General features: G+C 47.6%; 2 protein-coding genes across 9 annotated transcripts; one reads left to right on the forward strand and one right to left on the reverse strand.

Moving 5' to 3' along the window:
• On the reverse strand, positions 1 to 26,953 carry Icam2 (intercellular adhesion molecule 2). 6 transcript variants are annotated; one of them, XM_027946216.2, is made up of 5 exons: positions 26,870 to 26,953; positions 13,925 to 14,029; positions 12,384 to 12,650; positions 10,977 to 11,297; positions 9,204 to 10,310 (listed from the first exon to the last, which is right to left on the reverse strand). In XM_027946216.2, exons 2-5 carry the CDS (start codon positions 13,983 to 13,985, stop codon positions 10,123 to 10,125), a joined length of 837 nt encoding a protein of 278 aa, XP_027802017.2. In that variant the 5' UTR covers positions 13,986 to 14,029; positions 26,870 to 26,953; the 3' UTR covers positions 9,204 to 10,122. The 6 variants fall into 6 exon arrangements, with proteins under 6 accessions (XP_027802019.2, XP_027802017.2, XP_027802015.2 ...); XM_027946214.2 differs by having other exon boundaries at positions 13,925 to 14,251; positions 26,870 to 26,888; XM_027946218.3 differs by lacking the exons at positions 9,204 to 10,310; positions 26,870 to 26,953 and adding an exon at positions 1 to 757 and having other exon boundaries at positions 13,925 to 15,120.
• Prr29 (proline rich 29) lies at positions 6,518 to 8,991 on the forward strand. 3 transcript variants are annotated; one of them, XM_027946220.2, is made up of 6 exons: positions 6,518 to 6,816; positions 7,061 to 7,136; positions 7,340 to 7,455; positions 8,343 to 8,563; positions 8,704 to 8,774; positions 8,963 to 8,991. In XM_027946220.2, the coding sequence occupies exons 1-6, from the start codon at positions 6,757 to 6,759 to the stop codon at positions 8,989 to 8,991; spliced, it is 573 nt and encodes a 190-aa protein (XP_027802021.1). In that variant the 5' UTR covers positions 6,518 to 6,756. The 3 variants fall into 3 exon arrangements, with proteins under 3 accessions (XP_027802021.1, XP_027802022.1, XP_027802023.1); XM_027946221.2 differs by having other exon boundaries at positions 7,082 to 7,136; XM_027946222.2 differs by lacking the exons at positions 8,343 to 8,563; positions 8,963 to 8,991 and having other exon boundaries at positions 8,704 to 8,843.
• Positions 26,954 to 27,810: the final 857 nt, after the last annotated feature.

Here is a 27,810-nt window from a genome sequence, read left to right on the forward strand (position 1 = left end):
TTTGAGGTCACCATAGATTAGTTTATTTACCATGATAATTTTCAGGCAGATGGTAGTACAAATGTCTCAGGGAAGGCGTTAATTTTTCTAATTTGCACAAAGTGTCATTTGGATTGGGATGGGGTCAATTGGAAATCAAAACTCTTTGTTAAATATGACTTTATTTCATAGCCCAGGGGGAAAGAATTGCACTCTCTCCTGGGAACGGTATTCCTCCTTTCTTTAGGTATCTGATTCTCCCCTACTCCAAATCTGTCATTCTGGGGGGCTGCTGATTTCACCCTACCCTTGACTCAGGGATGGAGATGCCACCTGTTGGGAGTCTCCCTGAGAATTCCCCGGGCCTTTCAGACATGGCAGCGGGCAAATTGCCAGTGGGCGGATAACAAGTTGTTTTGAAAATTCACTAATTGGTCCTCCCGTCATCTTCCGTACTTGTGAACAGTTCGTGATCCCCTTGAATCTTATGCAGGGCGGACGTGCGAGCGTGATGACCTGATCTTTACTATGATTGGCCCCGGGAGCTTCCTGGTTTAAGATAACTGACTCTCACTTTCTATATAAGCTAGCACCAGCTTGCAATAAGGTGCTTCATCTTTGTCACTGCTATCTGTGTGTGTGCATTTTAATCTCCGACGACAAACCTTGGCCTTTCACCACCCATGTCTGGCCAGTCCTCTTGCCCATAGTGGTTGGTCCAAAAGCTGGATGTGTGAATCAAGATGAACCAGAATCCTTCCCTGGGGTTTGTATGCATCTGGATTAAAAAAAAAAAAAAAAAAAAAAAAACACTCTGGAAGTCTAAATTTGTCAGAAGTAACTGAAGTAAATCTGAAAGTGGTGTCTCCCACCTGTGGAAGAAAGAGAAGGACAGGTCCAGGGGAGGGAAGAAGAAAGTCCATTATCTGCCCTGAGTCATTTGATTTCCCAGGACCTTCAGCAGGATGCTCCCTCATGGTTGGTACCCCCACTCAACTCCAGGGGTCCTGGGAGGGGAGAGCTCTGGAACTCCATCCCATAGTGCAATTCCAATGGGGTAGGACCTGGAAGCCTGGTCCCTGTTTTACCTCCCTTTTGTTGCTGTGAACAAAAGACCCAACAAGAACAATGAGAGGAGGAAGAGTTTACTTTGGCTCATGGTTTCAGAGGTCTCAGTTCACAGATGACTGACTCTCCTGCTCTGAGCCTGAGGTAAGGCAGAACATCATGGCAAAAGGAAAGCAGCTCGGGACATGGCCCCCATGAAGTACTGAGGGCTCCACTCATCAGGAACAATATATGTATCCCAAAGGTGTGCCCCTGTGCCCTACCTCCTCCAGCCATGACTTATCTGCCTACAGTCCCAGTTAATTCATATCAGTGGATTAATCCACTGATTAGGTTACAACTCTCATAACCTCATCATTTCACCTCTAAGTATTCGTGCATTGTCTCACACATGTGTTTTGGGAGGACAATACATATCCAAACCATAACATTCCAACTCTGGCCCCTGAAAGTTTATGCCCATCTCATAATTCAAAATGTATTTAGTCCATTTTGATGATTCCCCATAGTCTTAGCAGTTCCAGCATTACCAAAAATACCACGTCCAAAATCTCTTCTGAGACTCAAGGCAAACTCTTAGCTCTTTCCCCCAGTAAAGATCAAAAACAAATTACATGTATCCAATACATAATGGCACACAGTAAACATGTCCATTCTGCAAGGGAGAAATAGGGGCATGGAAAGAAGGAATGGGACCAGAGCAAGACCAATATCCAGTTAGGTGAACAAGTCCTGTAGCTCTGTGCCTAGCATCCGGGGCACATGGCACTGTGATGTTCTCTCCAAAGGGCTTGCTTAGCTCTTCCCCTGTGGCCTTGCTGGTTGCAGCTCACACAGCCTCTTTCTAGGCTTGTTTCTGCTGGATTCCTGCAGCTTTCCTGGGCATCTCTTAAGCTCAGGGCTCTCCACTGAAGTTCTGGCTTCCTTCTCACATTTTCATGCATCACCTCTCAAGGGCAGCCACTGGGACTCTGACCCTGCTACACTTTGCCTGGCCTCCTCGGCCTTCCTTTGAAATCTTGGTGGAAACCTCCGCGACCCCCTAACTCCAGCATCCTGCATCCCTGCAGAACCAGTACCATGTGGTTGACACCGATTTTTGTCTACCACCATCTTGAGCAGTAGGCTGCCTCTCGGGACCATGGTCACAGCAACCTCTGAGTACCTGAGCAACTGAGCACAATGAAATAACTTCCTCGGCCTTCCCCTTCCCAGGTAAGAAGGGTGTCCCCATGGTCTCTTCTCAAAGGAATTTTTACTTTTACATCCTTCAGCCTGAGATGGTTGTGGGCTTGCCAGTTTCTGAGATGCCCCTGAGCCATCTTTCCTGTTGTTTCTGGGGAAGGTACTTTGTTTTTAGTGGCTGTAATCTCTTTAACAACCATGCCTGGTTTCATTTCACTTTTCTGGCCAAAAAATGCAAGTTTTTCAAAATTTTCTGCTCCTGATTATCATAGTAAACTTGGTTAAAAGCTGTGAATTATATCATGCCACTTTCTAAATGGCGTGCTGGCTTGAAGTTTTCTCTGCCAGTTTAATTAGTTCATCACCTTTGAATTCAGCCTCACAGAGGTCTCAGGATGTGGGCAAAATGTAGACAACTTTTTTTTTTGCCAGGATGTAACATGAATGGCCTCTAGCCCTGTTTCCAGTACAGTCCTCCTTCTCCCCTGAGGCCCCATAAAGCCCAGGCTTTTTTTTTTTTTTTTTACTTTTAAAACAGCACGAATTTATTTCCTCAGAAAGAACATGTTCAACCTTTAAATGAGATATATAAACAAAGAATGTCCTGATGTTAAAGGCTCTTTGACATTAAACATTTAAATTCCAAAATAGAAATGTCCATGCAATGGTGAAAAAATAAGAAATCGATGACATTTCTCAGACAAAATGAAAACTGGAAGGAAATTATAATTCTAGATGAGCATATCAAAAAGTTTTATGGCATATTCTGTAGACTGTCCCTTTCCACCTCTATGAGCAGCTGTTGCTTCCTATCTTGCCTTTCCTACAGACACTATAAAAGCTAAAACTTAAAACCCCTGGTCTCCCAGATTGATAGGAGGAAGATCAAGAGCACAGAGGGGAAGGAAGTCTGGGTTCTGAGGACACCACTGGGAGACTGAATCAGTTCTAGGACTGCCTTCCTCTGAATACCTTATGTGAACAATACTAATTTAAAAACTGTTAAGAAAACAGGGGTAGAAAAAAATTAGAGTTCCATATCAAGTTATAGTTATCCATCAAACATGAGAGTAGGATAAAGATATTGTGTGTGTGTGTGTGTGTGTGTGTGTGTGTGTGGTTTGCTGGGGATTGAACCCAGAGCCTTGTGCATGTGAGACAAGCACTCTACCAACTGAGCTATACCCCCAACCTCTAGAATAAAGGCATTTTAAAATATAAGGTATCATAAAAATTTACCACCCCTGAATTCATTCTTAGGAAACCACAGATTGATGTGCTCTACCAAACTGAGATGGTTAAGCCAGAAATTGAATTTTGAGAGACCCTAGCAAACAGGGACTGACACAAGAAAATAGGTAGAAGTTCAGAGTATCAGCACCAAAGGCCAGTTCCAAGAAAACTGTGCAGCAGACCTTAAAAATATCATCACTCCCTCCATCAGCAGGTTGTGACATGGGTTCTTCAATTTCTTTTTCCAGTTCTGTACACCTTGATTTATCTTTCTGTAATAACATCATTTACTTCTTGGCAAACTTGAGGAGATCTCCCTTGGGCAATATTTAGGGAGCCTGCTACTCAAGTATTCTCTTCACCTTAGATATCCTGGTCCCAGCGAGACCACCCCAACCTGAACAATCACCAAGTGCCTATTAGACTAAATCACATATGCATACTTGGTCAGCTTTTTTGCCTCTGTAAACAAAAGACCTGAAAAGAACAGTTTTTGAGGAGGAAAAGTTGATTTGGCGCTCACAGTTTCAGAGGTCTCAGTCCATAGAGGGCCGACTCCATCGGTCTAGGCCCAAGGTGAGGCAGAACATCATGGTGGAAGGGAGGGGAGGAAGAAGGCGGCTCAGGACATGGCAATCAGGAAGCAGAGACAGCTCCATCACCGGGGACAGAATATAAACCCCAAAGGCACACGCTCCCAGTGACACATCTCCTCCAACCTCTCCTTACCTGCCTATAGATACCACCAAGTTAATCCATATCCTTTGATTAGTTTGCTGATTCAAGTTCTCAAAACCCAATCATTTCACCTCTTAAAGTTTTTCTGCATTGTCTCACACATGAGCCTTTGGGGGGCACCTCATATCTAAACCATAACACATACCTCATAAGGACAACCATAATTTGTAGAAATAGCGTAGTTAGAGTTTCTAAGCAGAAAATGGAATTCCTTCACTCTTGTGTTTTCAAGATTCCTTCTTTAGTATGTTTTCTATGCCAGCCGCATAATTTCACAGAGCAATATATATTTTCTTTCCTTCAATCCTTATGTTCTAGCTCCATCCAATTTGTGTATCTAAGTATTGGGTATGAGAAAAAAACTCCTTGCTTGCTTGGTGCTCTCTCTGTGTTCCCTCACCTATACTCAAAATAAGCATTGAAATTTGTAATCAGAATCTTAGGAACTTTTTCCTCTCTATTTGCATCTCAGGAGGAGAGGAGGTAACTTTTTTTTTTTTTTTTTCGAGGTCCATGCTTTGGGTAGATTGCCTTCATTTATTCAACCATTCCCCTAGAATTGGACTTTGAGTAATGTTCAATTTTTAACTCTTAAAAATAACACTGTGATGAACACATTTGAGTGTAAATTTTTTCCATGTTTAGCTTATTCCCAGAAATAGATTTACCAAGGCAATAGGCAGAACAAATTGTCTTGGGACGCTGAATTTTGGTACAAATTGTTTTGGGTCACACACACACACACACACACATACACACCCAAACACAAAAACAAAAATTAAAAAAAAAATCCAAAGATATAAAACAGAGTTCTCACTGATGGAAAAAAAAATTAAAAGGAAATAGGTGGAGTGGCCAATGTCTGAAAGAAAATAATAGTAGTCAAGGAAGTAGCTGGTGAGTCACCTCCCCTGCTCTGGGGGGCTGATGTTAAGTCTCCTCAGGTGAAGAACTCAGCAGATCTGCCTGTGCATTCCTTCTTTCGAGCAGCAAACGCTTTGGTTTTCCTATGATAAAGAACTTGAACACTACAAGCCAGACACTTTTCACCTTAGCCTTGTTTTCCAAAATACAAGTTCCCTGTACAAGTTAACCGGCAGTTTTACATCTGAGGAACGGGAATGATCCCTCCTCCCACCTGCTTTCCACAGCCACCTCCAGCAGGCTCCGGGCTCCTTTCTGAGGGATGAAGGCATGGCCATGACTTTTTTCTGCCTGTCTCCAGTTTGAAGTGCCTTCTCTCTCCCAAGCTGCTTGATCCCATCTGAGGGCCACCTTGCTCAGATCTCCATCCCCCAGTTATAGAATTCTCTCTTTTTCATTATCTCTTCTTGCATAAGTCACCTACAGGGACTTTCCACGGTGCTGTAGTTCTGCTTTCTTTTCAAGGGTCTGTTCACACTTCCCCACGGTGGGTGCTGGGACCAAGGAGCGTACCAGGACACCACCTCCAGTTTTCAGATAGGCCTCTTCACCCACAGTCACTTCCCTGTTCAAGGTTTGTTGGGGGTACAGTGCTCGGCTTTGGAATGAAAATAGAGATGGAGCATGCTTCTCTAGTGTGAGCCTGTGACCACAGCTTGTTGGTGGTTCTGCAGCGATAAAACAAACAAGACAAATAATGCACTGTCCACTGGCCCCCTCCTTTGGAGACAAGACTAAGAAACAAAGGAGGAAGGTGGAAATGGTCTTTCTGGGTCTAGACTCCAGGACTGCTAGGAAGGGAGCAGAACAGAAGTGGGGGGTGGGGGAAGGGCACCTCATAGGGTGCTAATCCCAGCTTCCTGTCCGGATTTTCCTTGACTTGCTGCTCAGGGCCTATCTTAGGATGGTCACAGCTGCCGAAATAGATCTCCCGCCTCACCTGTTCTTAAGCAATGGAGACCTTGCTAACTTCCTGTCAGAACAATGCATGTTCCAGTATATGGGACAGGACTGGGGACCGCTTATCCACCTCAGAGGGGTGGCAACTCACACTGGCCAGAAATCAGGGAGAAAACAAAGGAGAGATAAGCATCTGGCCACCCTTTTTGGCCCCAGCCCCAGCTTCTTTTGCGAATCAGGTCAGTGTTTCCTTCCTGGTCATCTTCAGAAACCACTCTGTCTGCAGAGGGCCCCTCTTCTGATTGACAGAGGGGCTGTCTAGCTCAGCAGACCCTCACTCCAAGCTTGCGCACACAACATTCTCTATTCCTGCTGAACTCATCAGCTGAGTTTGAACTCTGGGACCAGCAAACCAAGGCTACCCTACTTCATTCATTCAACAAACATAGGCCCACTCCCGTCTAGTAGCGAGGGTGAGGAAGGCCACAAGATAAAGGGAGATTTAAGACCCGAAGTCTTGGGAGCCCTGGCCTGAAGGAAGGGCCTCCTGGAGGCCAGACCGACAGCGGTAGGACCCCACGTCCTTCTGGGAGGAGGAGAGGAGGGCTGAGGGCAAGTCGCCCAGGGCAACAGGGGCCTGGGCCTGGGCGGGCCGGCGCAGGAGTGGAAGTCCTCCTCCCTTGGCGTCGCTAGCGTTGCCATGGTAACCCTGACCCGCAGACGCTGGCCATGGCTTCTGGGCCAGGCGGGAGCTGGGGTAGCGCCCCACCACGGAGTGCAGACCCTACGGTGAGGGCTGAGCCTGGGAGCGGAGCCTGACTTGGGGGCGGGGGGACAGCGGCGCTGGGGAGCCGCCCCTGGAGGGGCTGGATTCTGGAGGGGATGCACGGTGGGGGTGAGGAGAGAGACCCCAAACAAGAGGAAGAGACTGGACAGGGAGGGAGAAGCAACCCATGGGAGGAAGGTGTTGGGGCTCCCGCGACAAGCCCCATCCCTTCCCACCTGGTCTGAGTCTCCCCGCCAATGTCCCCAGCCCTGGATGACCATCCTGCAGTCCCTTCCGTCGGCCGTCCCACCCCCGCCCCCGCAGCCGGGCCGCGTGAAGGAAGGTGAGACTCCGGGGTCACCCTACTGTGCCCGCCTCTGTCCCCCACGTTCCCTTCTCCAGGTGTCGGGGGTCCGCGCTGCCCCACCTCCGCTTCCGCTGGGGGCTGGACTTAAAGATAAAGGCCTTGGGATCCGGAATGGGTGAGGGGTCGGGGCGGGGTGATGGCGGGAGCCGGGTTCAGCCGGCTGAACTCTTGGCCCCTAGACTTGCTGGAGCTGATGATGCTGCAGAACGCGCAGATGCACCAGCTGCTGCTGAGCCGCCTGGCGGCGGGGGCGGCGGGAGCGCTGAGCCCCGGGTCAGACTCGCCCAGCGCGCAGGTGCGTGGGGCTGGGGCCACCGCCTCGCCCACCTGCAGGCCCTGGGGGATCCAAATGGGGTTTCTCCTGGAGAGAAAGTCCTGGGCGAAGAGGCAAGGAAAGCCAGCCCACACTTGAGTCCCTCTGGCATGCATTTAGGTGTCAAGCCAGGTGTAAGCCTCCATGCCGGGAGGGTCCCCAAACCAAGACCACACAGATCTGGTTTTCAAGGAAGTTTCCCTGCAGTGCAAGCCCTGCCCACTTACAGGCACCATGGACACTGTTGCCTAGCCTAGACTCAATTGGTATTTGTCCAACAAGTGAATGAATAAACCAACGGCTGTGAATACTGCCGGCTTTGGCATGGCTGGCGAACGAAATGTAGGCAGCATGCTCACACCTGGTGAGGGATGGGGAAAGGGCCATCCCTCCTTGGAAGAGGAGCAGGAACCCTTAGAACCAGCTTTTTAGAGCCGAGTAGAATTTTGACGTTGGTGAAGGGGGTGAGGGGTAAACCCACCCTCCAGGGTTGGGCAGGGGGACCTTTAGGATAAGTGCTCCACATCACTGAAGGGCACAAGGCAGTTCTGGAGCTGAGAGTGAGGCCCAGCGCAGCTGAGTGGACTCCAGGCCTCCGCTCTGGAGTCACCTGGATTCTTCCAGCCCTTGCTCTACCAGTTATTAGCTGGGGGACCTTAGAAAAGTTGTTCAATCTCTTGGATCCTCAGTATTCTTACCTGTAAAATAAGGAATAAATGTCTCCAAAGTGCCTTGCGTGATACAGTAAATGCTCAGTAGCCATGTTGAAAGTACATATCTGGAGAAAATCATGTAGATGAACAGAGGAGTGGGGGTAGGAGAGTCTGATTCTCTGTCACCATCTCCCCTTCCCCTTTGCACAATCCTAGGTCTACCTAGAGGACCAACTGGAAGAACTGCAGGAGGAGATGGACACTCAGGAGGAAGAGCCTGTGGTGTTCCACCACCACTACCTGCCCTGTTCAGTGCCCTCCCTGGGATCCCTACCACTCTGGCCAGCCCCTTTCCTCCTCCCTCCCCCACATCAGCCCCTCTTTCAGGATGCACCCAGGATTCAGCACTGGCCTCCTGCCTCCAGGAAAAGGGGGATGTAAGTGAGGCTGAGGTCTGGGCTTTACCAGGTTCCTGCTCTGGGGCCAGGCTGGCAGAGCAGGCCAAGGGGATTGTGGGGGAAGCACTGGAGGCCACGCCTGGGCCACTGAAGGATCTTCTTTTCTCTCCCCATATCAGGAGAGCTGTGCCACCGCCCCCACCCCCCAGTGCCACAGGGACAGTGGGTGCAGATGTACCTCCTGCTTCAGGTAGGGGGCTGGGTAAGTGGGCAGTGGGAACCCAAGCCCAGGAATGGATGGGGAGGCCAGGAGGGCCATGTGCCCTGTGTGGGGGCTTTGCTATCACTGATATGGGCACTGGACTGTCCCCTTCTGTTTTCCCTCCTTGGAGTCCACTGAGGCAGGAGGGAGGCAAAATGGGGGTGCTATCTCCTTAGATTACTATGATGCTGAGAGTATGCTGTGAAGATGGGTGCTCATGGGGACCATGCCTGCTTCAGTGCAAGACAGAGAACAGCCTGGAAGCTTCTAGCTGCCCCTGTGCTGTCTGCCAACTCTGCATCCACGCTGACATCCTTTCTCACTGTCTCAACCTCAGCCAGGCCCTCTCCTCCCTGGTGGATCAGCCCCTCTCCACCCACTGTGGGTTTTTATAAAATATTTATTTTTTAGTTGTAGTTGGACACGATATCTTTATTTTATTTATTTATTTATTTTATGTGGTGCTGAGGATCGAACCCAGGACCTTGCATGTGCTAGGCGAGAGCTCTACTGCTGAGCCACAACCCCAGCCCTCCACCCACTGTGGTTTTTAACTGGACTGTAAGCACTCCTTCTTGCCCCTTCAGGGCCTGAAAACCACAGAAACCCAACCGTTTCCTGCCTGGACTTGGGGCAAACCCAGGTGCAAGAGCCCCAGGCCCACCCTTGTCCCTCACTTCTCCTTCTGGAATGACAAAGATGGTGGGGCTGCCTTTTGGGACTAATAATGGGTCCAGAGAGAAGTGGAATGTTCTGGTTTCCCCAGATCTTTGAAGGCCGCCTTGGGGGAGAGAAGGGCCTAAAGTGGTAGGGGAGAGGCTAGCGGGGAAGACCCTGGAGCTGAGCCAGTTCCCTTGGGCCCCATCCTCACACAGTGGGAAAGAGAGTCAGAATTGTGTCCTGCTCTCACCAGGAATGATCCTAGGGGACCTCGGGCCAGGTGACAGCAGTGTCTTTTGCCTCACAGGCCACATTGTTTCTGCCCCTCCCCCAGTAGGAATTCATCACTGGGGGCCAGATGGGATTGGTGTCTGGGAACTGAGCCTGGGCCAGCAGAGCCTGGGAAGGCCCCTGTGAAAGAGAGGACAGGAAGAGGCTGAGGGAACCTGCAGGGGCAGAAGTCGGTGCCTGTACCTTCCCCTTCTGGGCTGTTGACTGATATCCCAGGAGCAGACATGGAGGACACAGGGTTAGGGCCGGGCGTTTGTATTCAGGCTCAAAAAGGAAATGTCGCCAGAGTCCTATGCTGCTGTCATAGTCCTTCAGCCAGGGCTGGACCACGACCCTGAGGAGCCATGCTGAGTTCCAGCAGCCACCATGGCAGTGGCTTCGCAGCTCACATGTGCTGCACCCGGAAGACCTGGGGCAGCCTCCGCCAGGCAGCTCGCACCCCATAGGTGCCCATCCGCCTCTGGCGCCAGTGCTGGCCGAAGACAAAGCAGAGCAGGACGGACATCACAAACAAGAACAGCAGTACCGACACGACTGTGACAATGATGACCATCTGGTTTTCCGGCGGGGGCTCTAGGGAAGGAGGGGGTGGTGGTCTTAGAAGTTCTCAGGTGCTACCCATCAGCTCCACCCACTCATCCACCCTGCAGTCACCCTGGTTGTCAAGAGGAAGGGCACATGGTGTCTTCTTCCAGAGTGGCATCTAGGAGAAAGGTGACCCAGGCCTCAGACTCCCAGTGGGACCTCTGTGAGACTGTGAGGGCAGATGTCCCCTTGCTAGCAGCTCTTAAGACCAGCTACGTGTAGCTGAGAACCATGGCTTGGAGGGTGGCATCGTGCAGACGAAGCCTCCCCAGGCAGGGCCCTGTGAGTTCTGGACAAACAGGCTCCCCGTTGACAGAGAATGCTCTAGCCATCGAGAATCACAGAACAGCTATGCCCCAGGGACCTTACAGGTCAGGCAGACCAGCCTTCCCACTGCAGAGAGCAGCCAAGGGCAGAGACGGCACATTGCCTTGGTCAAGGCCACACAGCTCACGAACAGCCAAGCTACTAGTTGAGCTCCCCTGACTTCTGGAACAACCAGGGTTCTGGCTGGGGACTTGAGAGAATCAGGGAAGACGGGGAGCAAAGGGGAGCCCTCAGGATTACATGTGCACCCCAATCTGCCTGAGAATGGGGCTAAAGGCTAAGAGGGAATGCTATCTCCCTTCCCCTCTGCCCTTGGGGTCTCCTTACCATAGACTTGAAGGACCTTGTTTTCTGAGATGTTGCGCAAGATGTCGCCCCCACGAGACCGCAGGTCCAGCTCGGCCTGGCAGGAGAAGTTCAGGAGGCCATCCTCTTTGCTTGCTGTGCTGTTGAATGTGACTCTGGCCTCTTGAGGGTCAGTTGCTCCCCCATTGAAGGTCTGGCTGTGCAGGGTCTCCTTGCCACGGAGCAGGGTGAGGGTGAGGCTCTCGAGGGGCTTCACAGCGGACACCCTACACTCAATAGTGAAAGGTTTGCCCAGGGTCACCCAGACGGGCTGCAGCTGCAGTATGATCTGCTTTGGAAATTCTGTGGGGGTGAAGGAGGGAGGCCTTGTCAGGATGGGGGTGTGTCTCCACAGGCCCTACCCAGCCAGGGCCATCTCCTGTCACTGTGGTGTTCCAGGAATTATAAGGGAGGAAGTGGGCTGGGGTCTGGTTTGTGAAGAGAGGAGGAAAGAAGAATTGAGCTGAAGGATGTGCCAGGTGATAGATTAGTGGACGTGACTTGGAGAATAGACAGCATGGAGGTGAGCTATTGTCTACAAAGAAAAGGTCCAGAAATTGTATAGCTAACTGGAAAGATTTAAAAAAGTTTGGGTCTGTCTCCTTCCTCTCCAGTTATTAAAAAAAAATTCAAAAATTAAACAGCTGGACGGAGAAGGGAAGAGCTCATTGGCACTGGGCACTTGAGGAACTGAACTGCGAGGTTCCGTTAGGGGTGAGGACTGCAGACCAGCCTCGCTTCTCCAGGATCAGGTTCCCAACTACTGACGGGGCCTGTGGTAGGGCCCTGGATTCCACTCACTCCCACCCCCACCCAGCATCACCTGTTGGTTTCAGGGCATTTCTCTGTTCATCTGGATCCTCTGATGCTGGTGATGGGGAGGACCTCAGCGATACCCCCAGAGCCAAATGTTGAGAGTCCTGGCCTATCTGGAGGGTTTCCATGGCTCCTGGGCAGGTGTCTGTGGGTGATGGTAACCCATTTGCCATGGGCTCTCAGGGTAAGATAAGGACACCGAGTGGCACTCGACCTTCTCCTTATGAGGTGAGAGCGTGCCCAGGTCTCCTGATGGTCCTCCACCGATGTCATGGAGGCAGGCTGCACTGGCGGCTGAGCGGGGGCGGGGCTGAGGAACACCACATTGAGAAATGACTGTGGGATCTGCCTAAGTCCTGGTTGGCTGTCGTCCTTAGAGCAAGGCTCAGGACCTGGGGGCCTGCTGCAAGGATAGCAGGGGCTCAAGGAGTCCTACCCAGGGTGTGGGCAGATCTGAGCCCATTGTCCTGTCCTGATCCTTGTCACCCCAGGAACCCAGGGAGGTGGGGGCTGTGGTGGAAGGCCCCGGGGGCAGCACCCTGGGGACAGCAGGGCCTGCGCACAGCCACTCACGGTACATGCTGACGTTGAGACTCTTTGACTGCTGCTCCCCAGCACAGGTGAAGTAGCAAAAGAGGACCGAGTCCCAGGAGACGTTTGAGATCCAAAAGGACTTCCACCGAGGCTGATCCTCCAGCAGAGTCTTTTCCAGGGTGGTCTCCAGGCCTCCCGTATCGGGGTTGGCACAGCTGGTGCTGCAGTTGACTGTCCTGGACCCTCCATTTTCTACCACCAGCCTCTCTGGCCATATGTGTACCTCGAACGCTGCCTCACCAGACTCTGGAGGAACAGAAGCATCGTGTGGTGAATGTCCCTGCTGCCCTGCCAGCAGAGCACCTGCCACCAGGAGTCCAAGGATAAGGGCCATGGATGGTCCCTCTCCTCCTCTCCCAGTGCCATTAGGCCTATGGCTTCTTGGCTAGATCCCGGAGGCCTCCCAGCCTCTGGGTGTTCCTTCCTCCCACCCCTCTGCTCCTCAGCTGCAGATTGGCCTTCCTCAAGATCCTCTTCCATCTCCTTCAAGGTCCACCTGAAAGCCCCCTCCTCCCTGACAGCCTCTCTGAGAATGGAGGTGAGCTCTAAGCTGTGCTCTCTGAGCCGTGGCCTGGGGCGAGCCCCTCCCTCCTTCCTTTCCTGGTAAACTCTTTTCAAACACGTGCTAGGGGCTGGGGCTGGGGCGCAGTGGCAGAGTGCTTGTCTAGCCTGTGGGAGGCACTGGATTCTCAGCACCGCATATAAATAAAAAAATAAAGGTCCATCGACAACTAAAAAACATTAAAAACAAAACAAAAACACCATCTGCGACGTGCCAGGCACCATGCTAGGCTCTGGGGACTCAGCCGTGACCAAAGTAGACCGAGAGCATTTGGATCCAGACTAGCTGGGCCAGCCTGTGTCCCATGTTCCCATCTCCCTTGCACGCCCCGCTCAGCCTGCAGCGCGTGGCATATGACGAAATGGCAAGAGAGGGGCGTTGGAGGTGGGTTGCACTGGGTGTGAGTCGGAATTCGCCACCGGCTGCCTGGGGGCTTCCTCTCCCTGAGCCTCGGTCTCTTCCTCCATCAAATAGGCTAGTATCCCCTAGCTTGAAAGCACCTTGCTGACCATCCAGGGCCGGGGTGCTCAGCATATGGCAGCCACCTCCCTTCCTAGTCCCCTCCACCCTCTGAAAGAAGTTTCATTTTCACTTTGACCGTCATGGCCAGGAGGTGATGTCCTCTGCTGCCCCCTACGGTCCCCTAGGCCCCCCAGCATCCCTTCACCTCCTGAGCCCCCCACCCACCCCCATCATTCAGCCTCCACGACCTGCCATACACACACCCCAAAGCTGTGAGGTCTGTTCCACCTGGTGTCCGAAAGTCCAGGACCCTACCCACCGCCCAGGGCCACAGGGACACAAGGACAGGCTGCCACAGTATCCTGTGCCCATGGTGGAATGAACCCCATGTTCAAAGCCTCAAAAACTACAGGACCAGGACCTCCCCCTTCCCTGCCTGAATCCGGAGAGCGGGGCAACACCCCATCCCGGGCAGCCAGGTGTCAGACCCGCTCACCTGAGCAGCAGAGCAGGGCGAGAAGGGCCGCGTGTAGGCCCCAGCGACCTAAAGAAGACATCTCCCGCTGGGTCCACGGGTTCCCAGGGAACAGCCGAGGGCTGTCTGGAGGGAGATGGACGGTTCAGCCAGGGAGCAGTGAATGGAGCTGCAGCCCCAGATTCCTAGCCTTCTGTGAGCTGATGACCGCATTTCCTCTCATTATCGGAGCTCCGGAAGCCACGTGCACAGGCCAACTCCCGGGCCTCCGGGCCGCCAGGGTCCGCAGGCAGAGGAAGTTGGGAAACAGCTGATAAGCAGGGGAGGAACCTCTTCTTCCAAAGCCCCCTGCAAGAGTGGGGCGAGGGAAGGCAACACCTGTGTGTGTGTGTTCACGCATGTGCACACGGGATCCCTGTGGACTGTGTGCACACAGCTGAATGAGGCCTCCAAGGCGCAGATCTGGTGAACCCCAAATCCCACAAGACACTTTGTTGAAGTCTCCTCTGGGAAGAAAATATCCAATCAGGGCACCCAGTCACCACAGCAAAGGCGAGAGAGACCTGGGCTTTTTAAGGAAAACCAGGCAGGAATTTGAGGTTCCTGCAAATACCCAGCACGTGAATGCTGGGTATTTGACTAACCCTAACCCTAACCCTCCCACTCAGCTTCCACCTTAAACCTGTCCTGACTCAGCTGATTAAGGGCCCATGTGAGGCCCAGAACCTTGGGAATCACAGCCCACAACAGTCCCCAGAGGCCCAGGCCCAGGAGAGAAGGGATCTGTGTGGCCTCAGCCTCCCTTTCTGGGCCCAGCCTGCTGACGTTCCCTGCCCACTCCAGGCAGGGTCTTGGTCTGGGGGGCTGGGGCTGAGGGGCTGCAGCCTATCTATAGGGAAGCTCCTGCTCCCTTCAGGGGTCCAGAAGCAGGGCGCAGGTGAGGGCTGGACTCTGATGGACCAGGACCTTCCCAGGTGGATCTTGCTCTCCACATATCCTACCTTTGCTCTCCCAGTTCTGTCCCAGATCCCCTGGGACCAGGCTGTAGGTCCCCTGATTTCTCAGGGAACTCCAGTTGGGGCCTTTAGAAATGCAGGCCCCAGCCGGCCACAGTGGCACATGTCTGTAATCCCAGCAGCTCAGGAGGCTGAGACAGGAGGATCATGAGTTCAAAGCCAGCCTCAGCAAAAGTGAGGCGCTAGCACATGGCTGCACCTGTGATGTCATAGTACTCCACAGTAGAAACTCATCAATCCCCTAACTTTGTAAGGTAGAGCACTGTTACTGTCCTTGTCTTACAGATGGGGCACAGAACAATTAAGGGACTTGTCCAGGTTTACACACCTAGGAGGGGGTGAAGGGAGACCCTGTCTCAAAAATACAAAAAAAGGGCTGGGGATGTGGCTCAGTGGCCGAGTGCCCCTGAGTTCAATCCCTGGCACAAAAAAAAAAAAAAAAAAAAAAAAGATAGATAGATAGATAGATAGAGAGAGAGAATGCAGGCCCCAGAGTTTTAGGGAGTCAGGCCCAGCTCTGCTCCTGGACTGAGAGGGCACGGGGCCATCAGCACTTCCCTCACCACTTAGGCCAAAGTTAGTGACTGCTCTGCAGTCATTCAGTGTTGCCTTTCTCAGTCTGAATCCAGGGAAGTCTCTGGAAAGGGATCCTGGGCTTTGGAATGATGCTGGGGGAAAGAGGCAAAAGTAGGAGGCCGGAATCCCAGCCAGGAGGGGTCAGTTCCACTCAGGGTTGGCAGAGTTCTGAGATCAGGGAACTCTCCTCCTACCCATGGGGCAGTCGCAGGGGGCGCCCAGGGGCTTGACCAGCAGGGTAGGGCCGGAGGTGCGTTCAGTGGAGACTCCCTGGCTACCACTGTACTGCCACCTCGGTATGCAGTGGTGATGTCGTTACCTAGCACATGGCTGCTACAAGTTGGTCACTGTCATAGCACTCCACAGTATTAACTCATGAGTCCCCTAACTTTGTAAGGTAGAGCACTGTTACTGTCCTTGTCTTACAGATGGGAAACTGAGGCACAGAACAATTAAGGGACTTGTCCAGGGTTACACACGTAGGAGGGAGTGAAGTCATCGTGAGCGAGAGCCAGCTGTCTTGTCTGATGAACTAGAGCAGGAGGACGGTCAGGGGTTGGTTTCCCAGAGACCCTCAGGAAGGAGAAGAAAGACAGAAGGCCAAAGGAAATTTCTGGGCAAGTCTCTGGAACAACATATTTCTAAACAAACAAAAAGGAGGAGAAGGAGAAGGAGAAGGAGGAAGAAGAGGAGGAGGAGGAGGAGGAGAAGAAACCAATAAACACTGCTGGGAACCAGAATGGGAACATAAGCACTGTTAGGTGCAGAACAGGCTGAACTATGTTATCTGCAGGATGGCCCACGCACTCAAACCGCCCTCTGTCCTTTATCACTGTTTGCGTCAAAGCTGAACATTCAACCCCCACTCAAGGCTGAACACTCAACCCCCCCTTGTGCCAATAAGGCAGCTTGCAGACCCAGAGGCCCCGTTAGATTTGGGCTATAAAAACTCCCTCCTGCTGGGCCCCTCTCTCTCTTGTTCTCTTGCTCTGTCTCTCTCTCTCTTGATCTCTCTGTCTCCCTTGCGCGCATGCTCTCCTCTCTCTCTCTCTCTCTCTTTCTCTTTCTCTCTTTTCTCCTCTGTTGCACTGCTGCAAAAAGATCTCTTGGTCACTCCGAGTGTTGTGGTCACTTTCCTTTCAAGCACAAGATGAAAAAGAAGATGATACAAATTCACACAAACACAAAGTAGAGGGGTGGACGGCAGGGGCTGGAGAGAAGAGAAATGAGAGTTGTTTAATGGGCCATTAGAATTTTGTAAGATTGATTCTGGAGATTGGTTGCAAAACAATGTGAACATATGTAGCACTACTGAATTGTGCATTTTAAAATGGATAAGTGGTATGTTTTATGTTATGTGTACTTTACCACAATTAAAAGTAAAAAAGAAGACTTACAAGGTATGTATGCCATGAAAAATGGAACCAAGTAGACCAAATCTTAGGAAAAAAAATATATATGACTTGCCAGACGTAATTTAGGAAGAAATAAAAAACCTGAATGGTTCTGTAACCCTTAAAGATACTGAATCAGTGATTTAAAATCTTCTCCCAAAGAAACTGCCGGAAGCTGGGCACAGTGGCACAGGCCTGTAATCCCAGGTGTTTGGGAGGCTGAGACAGGAGGATAGCAAGTCTAAGGCCAGCCTGGGCAACTTGGCAAAGTGCTTGCTTGGCACATTCAAGGCCCTGGGTGCCTGTGATGTCAGAGCCAAGCTGGGTGCCCAGCAGTGGAAGGAGAGCCCAGGAGCCAGAGCGGTTATGTTGGAAACTCGGCCTGGTACCCTGAGCCACATCGCCTCTGATCTGAGCCTTCTGCTGCCCCTGTCCCCTCCCTCAAACTTACACCCTTACACCTGGCTTCTTTTCGCTTTGTGCCTCCAGGCCATGCCGTGCTGTAAGAGTTATTTATCTGCCTGTTCCCCAGATAAATGGAGAGGTGAGGTCCCTAGGATGCGATACCCAACCAGGTGACAGCAGCCCCTGGAGACAAGCTGCGCTTCCTTCCTGGTGGCGTCCAATACTGGGAGGGTCAGAGGTCCAGCAGAACTGACCCTTTTGCAGCACAGTCTGGCTCCTTTCAATGGCTCCTCCCTTCCTGCCACCTCCTCCCAGATCCTCCACTCTGCTTCCTGGAGTCATCTCCCAAGTAACCTGCCTGAGCCCGAGGCCTTGTTCCAGGATTTGCTTTTGAAGGAGTCCACTCTAAAACCTTCCGTTAACAGATTTAAGAGGGAAAACATATTTGGTCATATATATATGTATATTTATTTATATTTATTTATTTATTCTGGGAGTACCAGGAATTGAACCCAGGGTGCTTAACCATTGAGCCACATCCCCAGCCCATTTTTATTTATTTATTTACTTATTTATTTTTGACACAGGGTTTCACTAAGTTCCATAGGATCTTGCTAAGTTGCTGAGGCTGGCTTTGAACTTGTGATCCTCCTGCCTCAGCCTCCTGAGCTGCTGGGATTACAGGTGTGTGCCACCGTGCATGGCTTATATGACCATCTTAACAGATCCCAAACCAAAAAACAACACACACAAACACACACACACACAAATATGCTGAAGACATTCAACTTTTTTTTTTTTTTTTTGGTACCAGGGATTGAACTCAGGGGGCACTCAGCAATGAGCCACATCCCAGCCCTAGTTTGTATTTTATTTAGAGACAGGGTCTCACTGAGTTGCTTAGTGCCTCACTTTTGCTGAGGCTGGCTTTGAACTCGTGATCCTCTTGTCTCCACCTCCTGAGCTTCTGGGATTACAGGTGTGGGCCACCGTGCCCAGCTCAACACCTTTTCTTGATAAAAGCTCTTAGAATATTAAAAGGAGAATATACTTAAAACTTATATATTTTAGTTCAAGGTGTAAGAATTAGAAAAGAGCAAAACCATCAGTATTAGCATATTATGATGCCTAGATAGAAAAGTCCACAAAAATCATCAGGCAAATGATTTAGCAAGGTGTGTGATTTTATTTTTTTATTTTTGAGAGAGAGAGAGAGAGAGAGAGAGAGAGAGAGAGAATTTTTTAATATTTATTTTTCAGTTTTCGGTGGACACAACATCTTTATTTTATTTGTATGTGGTGCTGAGGATCGAACCCAGCGCCCCGCGCATGCCAGGCCAGCGCACTACCACTTGAGCCACATCCCCAGCCCGAGGTGTGTGATTTTAGCTAGCTATATGATCAATATCCAGAAATAGTTGCTTTTATGTATATCTGTAACATACAAAAATGTAACTTTAAAAATATGTCATTTATAATAGCCAAACAAGGAACAGGAATAAATCTCACATCCTAGACCCATAAGACCTGTAGTAAGAAAATTATAAAACTTTATTGAAGGACATTATAGACAACAAATGAAGAGATAATCCATGTTCATAGGTAGGAGATTCAATAGTATAAAGATGTCAATTCACCCCTAACTGCAATTCCAGTTAATCCCAATAGGCTTGTTCATGGAAATTGAAAGCATATAATAAAGTTTATGTGGAAGAATAAAAAAACCGACAGAGGACTAACGTCCGGAAACTACAAAGAAATAAAAAAAAAAAAAAAAATCTGGGCAGGGTGTTCAATGCCTGTAATCCCAGGGGCTTTCGAGGCTGAGGCCAGAGGATTGCAAGTTCAAGATCAGGATTAGCAAATTTGTGAGGCCCTAAGCAACTTAGTGAGACCCTGTCTCAAAATAAAAAAATAAAAAAGAGCTGGGGATTAAGTAGCCCAATGGGTAAGTATCCCTGGATTAAATCCCCAGTAGAAAGAAAAAACTTTTTTTTCAAAAATTTACCAACAAAATAAAAAACAAACCCCAAATAACCCAATCTATAAATGTGAAAATTAAAATGAACTAAACAGACATTTCTCAAAATAAATACAAATGTCCAATGAATACATGGAAAAATGTTCAACATCTTTAGCAATTAAGGAAGTACAAATTAAAAGTACACTAATATTTCATCTCACTCTAGCTAGAATGGCAACCATCAAGAATACAAATAGAGCCTGGTGTGGTGGTGCACGCTGTAATCCCAGCAGCTCGGGAGGCCGAGGCAGGAGGATCATGAGTTCAAAGCCAGCCTCAGCAAAAGTGAGGCGCTAGAACATGGTGGCGGGTGCGGAGAGATCAAGTCTCTGACCTCTTCAGCTGCGTGGGCATAGGGAGTCGTAAACCGTCTAAATGCTGTTTGCTCAGGATCACTAGGCAATGCTGAGTTGACGTGGATCTGGGGCAAACAGTCTGGGCCTCTCAGAACACACACCGAGCCCGGATCAGCTGAATTCAAGCCCCCCGTTCGCCTGCTTCTCGGAGACAAACTGCTGTGACTCAGCACTAAACAATCCCGCTGAAACAACTGGTCGGCCCTTCTGCACCTACGGAGGTAAATGCCAACCGAGCCTTCATAGGCAGTGGCCACAGGATTGAAACGGGGCTTGGGAGAGCCAGTCAGGACCCACCCATTGCATTGGTCACCCAGCAAAGGGAAACGAACTGTCGCCATTTGCATGGGATACCACCATGGCAGACAACTGATGTCACCAGAATGCAGTGGAGGAGATAACTTCATTGAAACCAGCGGCAACAGGTGTGTAATCCCCTAGCCTTCCCTCTCCACACAGCGGGGAATCCTTAAGGGCCCCTCCCAGCTCTCCTGTGAGTGCCATAGCCAGACCGAGGGAATCAGGAGTGGCGCGGGACCTGTGGCGCGGAACTCCTGGCTACCGCTCCCACCAGTGCTGACAACTGAGGTCTCTTGCACCAGCTACCGGGGGCATGGCTACTGGAGGGCAAGCAAATTTCGCTGAGCTTCTCAGCCCCAAGCTCCACAAACTTAGGGTCTGGGGGAATGGCAAACAGGGAGAGTGTGCCCAGTTGTTCATGAAAACAGGGCTCCCGGGAGCAGCAGACCTGGCGTGTAGCCAGTATTGTGGTGAGCGTCACCGGTGAGCAGGGCCTGGCTTGAGGAAAAGTGGGGAAGTGACTAGACACAAGAGAAGGTCCTAGGCGCTCAGGATTGGAGACCCACCCAGTCTGGGAGGAGGAGCTGCTGCATAGTGATTGGTTCCCGCGTATGGAGAGGAGAAGCTTGGCCCGGTGGGCACAGCTCTACCTCCTGGAAGAGAAGTTAATCAAACTCTAAGACTGCATTTATTAATTTTTTTTTTAATTTGGGTTTTTTTTTTTTTCATTTTCATTTTTTTGTTGTTGTTTTTAAAATTTCTTTTTTTTAAATTTAAATTTTTATTTTTTAAAAATTTTTTTTCTTTTTTATTTTCTATTTTTTTTCTTTTGTCTTTTCATTTCTTTTCAATTTCCTTATTCCCCCTTTCCTTGAATTCTACCTGCTTACTCTCATTCTCTTTAGTGACTTCTTCCTTTCCCTTCTAATACATTTCCTCCCAAGCATCAAATAAATTTATAGGAGTAAACAGTAACTCAGCAGTCAAACAGAACAAGAAATAACAAGAGCAGCATGAAAAAGCAAGGAAGAAAAGGAGTATAAACAATGCAGGACAGCCTAAAAATTCAGGAGGACCTAGAGTCATCAGAAAAATGGTCATATAAAGAACTCAAGGAATACCTTAGACAGATGGAATGGAACCTTAAAGAGGATATGAGACAGCAAATTCAAACAGTGAAAGAACACATTGAAATTGAATTACATAAACAGATAAAAGAAGAAGTTAAGCATCTTTATCAGGAGATAGAGATTATAAAAAAAATCAAACAATAATTCTAGAAATGAAGGAAACTATAAACCAAATTAAAAACTCAAATGAGAGTATCACTAACAGAGTGGAGCAAGTAGAAGCCAGAACATCAGATAATGAAGACAAAATATATCATCTTGAAAAGAGTCTAGCCAGCTCAGAAAAGCTGGTAAAAAATCACGAGAAAAACATCCAAGAGATATGGGATAACATAAAAAAACCAAACTTAAGAGTCATCGGGATAGAGGAAGGTATAGAGATTTAAACCAAGGGAATGAGTAACCTGCTGAATGAAATAATTACAGAAAAATTTCCAGGAATAAAAAAGGAAATGGATATACAAATTGTAGATGCATACAGGACACCGAGCATACAAAATCACAGTAGACCAACGCCAAGACACATTGTTATGAAGATATCCAATATACAGAACAAAGAGAAAATATTAAAAGCTACAAGAGAAAGGAGGCAGATTACATTCAGGGGTAAACCAATAAGGTTAACAACGGATTTTTCATCACAGATGCTGAAAGCGAGAAGATCCTGGAACAACGTATTTCAAACACTGAAAGACAATGGATGCCAACCAAGAATTCTGTATCCAGCAAAATTAAGCTTCAGGTACGACAATGAAATAAAAATCTTTCATGATAAACAAAAGTTAAAAGAATCTGCAGCCAGAAAACCAGCATTGCAAAGCATCTTGAGCAAAACTCTACATGAGGAAGAAATGAAAAACAATAACCAAAACCATCAGTGGGAAGTGCCTCAGTAAAGACAGAGGGCGGGGGGAAAGCTAATCATGGAGAAACAAACTAAATTAAAAAAAAAAAAGATAAATAATCAAACATGGCTGGAAGTACAAACCATATATCAATAGTAACTCTAAATGTTAATGGCTTAAACTCTCCAATAAAGCGACATAGGCTGGTAACATGGATTAAAAAAACAAATCCAACAATATGCTGCCTCCAGGAGACACATCTGATTGGAAAAGACATACACAGGCTGAAGGCGAAAGGTTGGGAAAAAATATACCACACACAGGGTCCTCGTAAGCAAGCAGGGGTGGCCATCCTCATATCGAATAAAATTGACTTCAAGACTAAGTTAATCAAAAGGGATAAGGAAGGACATTATATACTGTTAAAAGGAACCATTCACCAACAAGACATAACAATTATCAATATTTATGCACCAAATAATAGTGCTGCGACGTTCATAAAACAAATTCTTCTCAAGTTCAAGAATCAAATAGACCACAACACAATAATTATGGGTGACTTCAACACACTTCTCTCACCATTGGACAGATCCTCCAAACAAAAGTTGAATAAAGAAATTATAGAACTCAATATCACAATCAATAACCTAGACTTAACTGACATATATAGAATATATCAACCATCATCAAGTGGATATACTTTTTTCTCAGCAGCACATGGATCCTTCTCAAAAATAGACCATATATTATGCCATAGGGCAACCCTCAGTAAAATATAAAGGGGTGGAGATAATACCATGCATTTTATCTGATCATAATGGAATGAAACTGGAAATCAATGATAAAAGAAGGAAGGAAAAATCCTACATCACATGGAAAATGAACAATATGTTACTGAATGATCAGTGGGTTACAGAAGACATAAAGGAGGAAATCAAAAAATTCTTAGAGATAAATGAAAATACAGACACAACATATCGGAATCTATGGGACACAATGAAAGCAGTTTTAAGAGGGAAATTCATTGCCTGGAGGTCATTCCTCAAAAAAAGAAAAAAACCAACAAATAAATGAGCTCACACTTCATCTCAAAGCCCTAGAAAAGGAAGAGCAAAACAACAGCAAATGTAGCAGAAGGCAAGAAATAATTAAAATCAGAGCAGAAATCAACAAAATTGAAACAAAAGAAACTATTGAAACAATTAACAAAACTAAAAGTTGGTTCTTCGAAAAAATAAATAATATCGACAGACCCTTAGCCATGCTAACGAAGAGAAGAAGAGAGAGAACTCAAATTACTAACATATGGTATGAAAAAGGCAATATCACAACAGATGCTACAGAAATACAGAAGACAATTAGAAATTATTTTGAAAACCTATATTCCAATAAAATAGAAGATAGTGAAGACATCGATAAATTTCTTAAGTCATATGATTTGCCCAGACTGAGTCAGGAGGATACACACAATTTGAACAGACCAATATCAATGGATGAAATAGAAGAAGCAATCAAAAGACTACCAACCAAGAAAAGCCCAGGACCGGATGGGTATATAGCGGAGTTTTACAAAACCTTTAAAGAAGAATTAATACCAATACTTTTCAAGTTATTTCAGGAAATAAAAAAAGAGGGAGCTCTTCCAAATTCATTCTATGAGGCCAACATCACCCTGATTCCGAAACCAGACAAAGACACCTCAAAGAAAGAAAACTATAGACCAATATCTCTAATGAACCTAGATGCAAAAATCCTCAATAAAATTCTGGCGAATCGGATACAAAAACACATCAAAAAAATTGTGCACCATGATCAAGTAGGATTCATCCCTGGGATGCAAGGATGGTTCAATATACAGAAATCAATAAATGTTATTCATCACATCAATAGACTTAAAGATAAGAACCATATGATCATCTCGATAGACGCAGAAAAAGCATTCAACAAAGTACAGCATCCCTTTATGTTCAAAACATTAGAAAAACTAGGGATAACAGGAACTTACCTCAACATTGTAAAAGCAATCTATGCTAAGCCTCAGGCTAGCATCATTCTGAATGGAGAAAAATTGAAGGCATTCCCTCTAAAATCTGGAACAAGACAGGGATGCCCTCTATCACCACTTCTATTCAATATAGTTCTCGAAACACTGGCCAGAGCAATTAGACAGATGAAAGAAATTAAAGGCATAAAAATAGGAAAAGAAGAACTTAAATTATCACTATTTGCAGCTGACATGATTCTATACCTAGAAGACCCAAAAGGGTCTACAAAAAAACTACTAGAACTAATAAATGAATTCAGCAAAGTGGCAGGATATAAAATCAACACGCATAAATCAAAGGCATTTCTGTATATCAGCGACAAAACTTCTGAAACGGAAATGAGGAAAAACACTCCATTCACAATATCCTCAAAAAAAATAAAATACTTGGGAATCAACCTAACAAAAGAGGTGAAAGATTTATACAATGAAAACTACAGAACCCTAAAGAGAGAAGTAGAAGAAGATCTTAGAAGATGGAAAAATATACCCTGTTCATGGATAGGCAGAACTAACATCATCAAAATGGCGATATTACCAAAAGTTCTCTATAGGTTTAATGCAATGCCAATCAAAATCCCAACGGCATTTCTTGTAGAAATAGATAAAGCAATCATGAAATTCATATGGAAAAATAAAAGACCCAGAATAGCAAAAGCAATTCTAAGCAGGAAGTGTGAATCAGGCGGTATAGCGATACCGGATTTCAAACTATATTACAGAGCAATAGTAACAAAAACAGCATGGTACTGGTACCAAAACAGGCGGGTGGACCAATGGTACAGAATAGAGGACACAGAGACTAATCCACAAAGTTACAACTATCTTATATTTGATAAAGGGGCTAAAAGCATGCAATGGAGGAAGGATAGCATCTTCAACAAATGGTGTTGGGAAAACTGGAAATCCATATGCAACAAAATGAAACTGAATCCCCCCCTCTCGCCATACACAAAAGTTAACTCAAAATGGATCAAGGAGCTTGATATCAAATCAGAGACTCTGCGTCTGATAGAAGAAAAAGTTGGCTCCGATCTACATATTGTGGGGTCGGGCTCCAAATTCCTTAATAGGACACCCATAGCACAAGAGTTAATAACAAGAATCAACAAATGGGACTTATTTAAACTAAAAAGTTTTTTTCTCAGCAAGAGAAACAATAAGAGAGGTAAATAGGGAGCCTACATCATGGGAACAAATTTTTACTCCTCACACTTCAGATAGAGCCCTAATATCCAGAGTATACAAAGAGTTCAAAAAATTAGACAATAAGTTAACAAATAACCCAATCAACAAATGGGCCAAGGACCTGAACAGACACTTCTCAGAGGAGGACATACAATCAATCAACAAGTACATGAAAAAATGCTCACCATCTCTAGCTGTCAGAGAAATGCAAATCAAAACCACCCTAAGATACCATCTCACTCCAGTAAGATTGGCAGCCATTATGAAGTCAAACAACAATAAGCATGTGGGGAAAAGGGTACACTTGTACATTGCTGGTGGGACTGCAAATTGGTGAGGCCAATTTGGAAAGCAGTATGGAGATTTCTTGGAAAGCTGGGAATGGAGCCACCATTTGACCCAGCTATCACCCTTCTCGGACTATTCCCTGAGGATCTTAAAAGAGCTCACTATAGGGATACTGCCACATCCATGATCACAGCGGCACAATTCACAATAGCTAGACTGTGGAACCAACCCAGATGCCCTTCAATAGATGAATGGATAAAAAAATGTGGCATTTATACACCATGGAGTATTACTCAGCACTAAAAAATGACAAAATCATGGCATTTGCAGGGAAATGGATGGCACTAGAGCAGATTATGCTAAGTGAAGCTAGCCAATCCCTAAAAAACAAATGCCAAATGTCTTCTTTGATATAATGAGAGCCACTAAGAACAGAGCAGGGAGGAAGAGCAGGAGGATAAGATTAACATTAAACAGAGACATGAGGTGGGAGGGAAAGGGAGAGAAAAGGGAAATTGCATGGAAATGGAAGGAGACCCTTATTGTTATACAAAATTACATATAAGAGGTGGTGAGGGGAATGGGAAAATAAACAAGGAGAGAAATGAATTACAGTAGATGGGGTAGAGAGAGAAGATGGGAGGGGAGGGGAGGGGGGTAGTAGGGGATAGGAAAGGTAGCAGAATACAACAGTCACTAATAGGGCATCATGTAAAAATGTGGATGTGTAACCGATGTGATTCTGCAATCTGTATTTGGGGTAAAAATGGGAGTTCATAACCCACTTGAATCTAATGTATGAAATATGATATGTCAAGAGCTCTGTAATGTTTTGAACAACCAATAATTAAATAAATAAATAAATAAATAAACATGGCCGCTTGGAAAAAAAAAAGTGAGGCGCTAAGCAACTCAGTGAGACCCTGTCTCTAAATAAAATACAGGGCTGGGGATGTGGCTCAGTGGGTTCATCCCAGGTGCCACCCCCTCTCCTCAAAGGATACAAATAGAAATATATGCTGGAGAGGAGGTGGGCAAAAGGAACACTTTCACGCTCTGCACTGTTGGTGGGATTGTAAGTTAGTGGAAATCAGTGTGCAACCTGTGGGTTGCAAGGCAGTCTGCATTTCTAAATCGGTCACCCAGATGCCAGGGCAGAAGAGGAAGGGGAGGAGGAAAGCAGAGAACAAGAAACAACCACGGAGGTGGGCCGGCCGACAGAGGCCAGGCAGGACAGGGACTTCCCTGCAGACCTCCAGCCCCGGGGACTCTGGGGTCCCCACCCGCTGTGCTTACTGGCCCAGACAGGGGAAGAGACTGGAATTCAGCCCTTGACCGTGTCCCAAACTCTTCCCACACTGTCCTAGTTAGTCAGAGGACCAATGTGAGGCTGTGACTTACCTGCGTGGGCCAGGAAAGCGCCGTGAGGAGCCGTGTCACTGCCCTGCCACTCTGCTGCGTCTGGTTCACGTGGTTTTCTTTCTGCTCCCGTGGGGTCACGTGCTTCCTGTGCCGGGCAGGCCTCCACCACAAACAAACCTGCCTGACCTTAGAGTCACTACAGGTTTGTGTTTTGTTTTTTTTTCTTTTTTCCATGGTGGTAAAATATATAGAACAAAATTTATCATTTTAACCACTTTCAACGTTCAGTTTGTAGCCTGCGATACATTCACCTTGCTCTTCAGCCTGCGCCACCATCCAGCTGGCACTGGTGACCGCGCTGGACCTGCTGCCTCTGGGTCTGACCACCCTCAGAGCCCCAGAGCGCTGCCATCCTGTGACTCAACGCCATGTCCTCAAGCTCATCCATGTGGTGGCACGTGTCAGGATTTCCTTCTTTTTTTTTTTTTTTTTTTTAAGACTGAGGACTAATGATTTGATTATATGTGCACGTGCCACATTTTGTTTATCTGTTCCTGTCCTTGGACAGCTGGGTTACTTCCACATCCTGTGGATTGTAATCATGCTCTGTGAACAGGGTGGGCAGATGCACCTGTTCAAGACCCTGCTTTCAATTTGCTTGGTCTGAACCCACATGGAATTGCTGGATCGTGGTCACTCTATGTCTAACTTGTTGGGGGGCCATCCTCTTGTTACCCTCTGGGAAGGAAGGAGACCGTCTCTTCTGACATGTGGATTCTGCACACACACTGGGGCCTTCTGCGTGGGAGGCAATTCCAGGATGAGCCCCCTCTGCTCCCCTGCATTCCTCTAGCTGACGTCACAGAGCAGCTGTGACTTGTGACCCTGCCTGTGTCCTACCACTCCACAAAAACCTTCTATTAGTGACTAAGAAAAGTTTACTTTCTCAGATCTCTTTTGACCTGCCACCTTGCCTAGCA

The sequence above is a fragment of the Marmota flaviventris genome, chromosome 17, assembly GCF_047511675.1.
Source record: "Marmota flaviventris isolate mMarFla1 chromosome 17, mMarFla1.hap1, whole genome shotgun sequence".
Taxonomy (NCBI): Eukaryota; Metazoa; Chordata; class Mammalia; order Rodentia; family Sciuridae; genus Marmota; species Marmota flaviventris.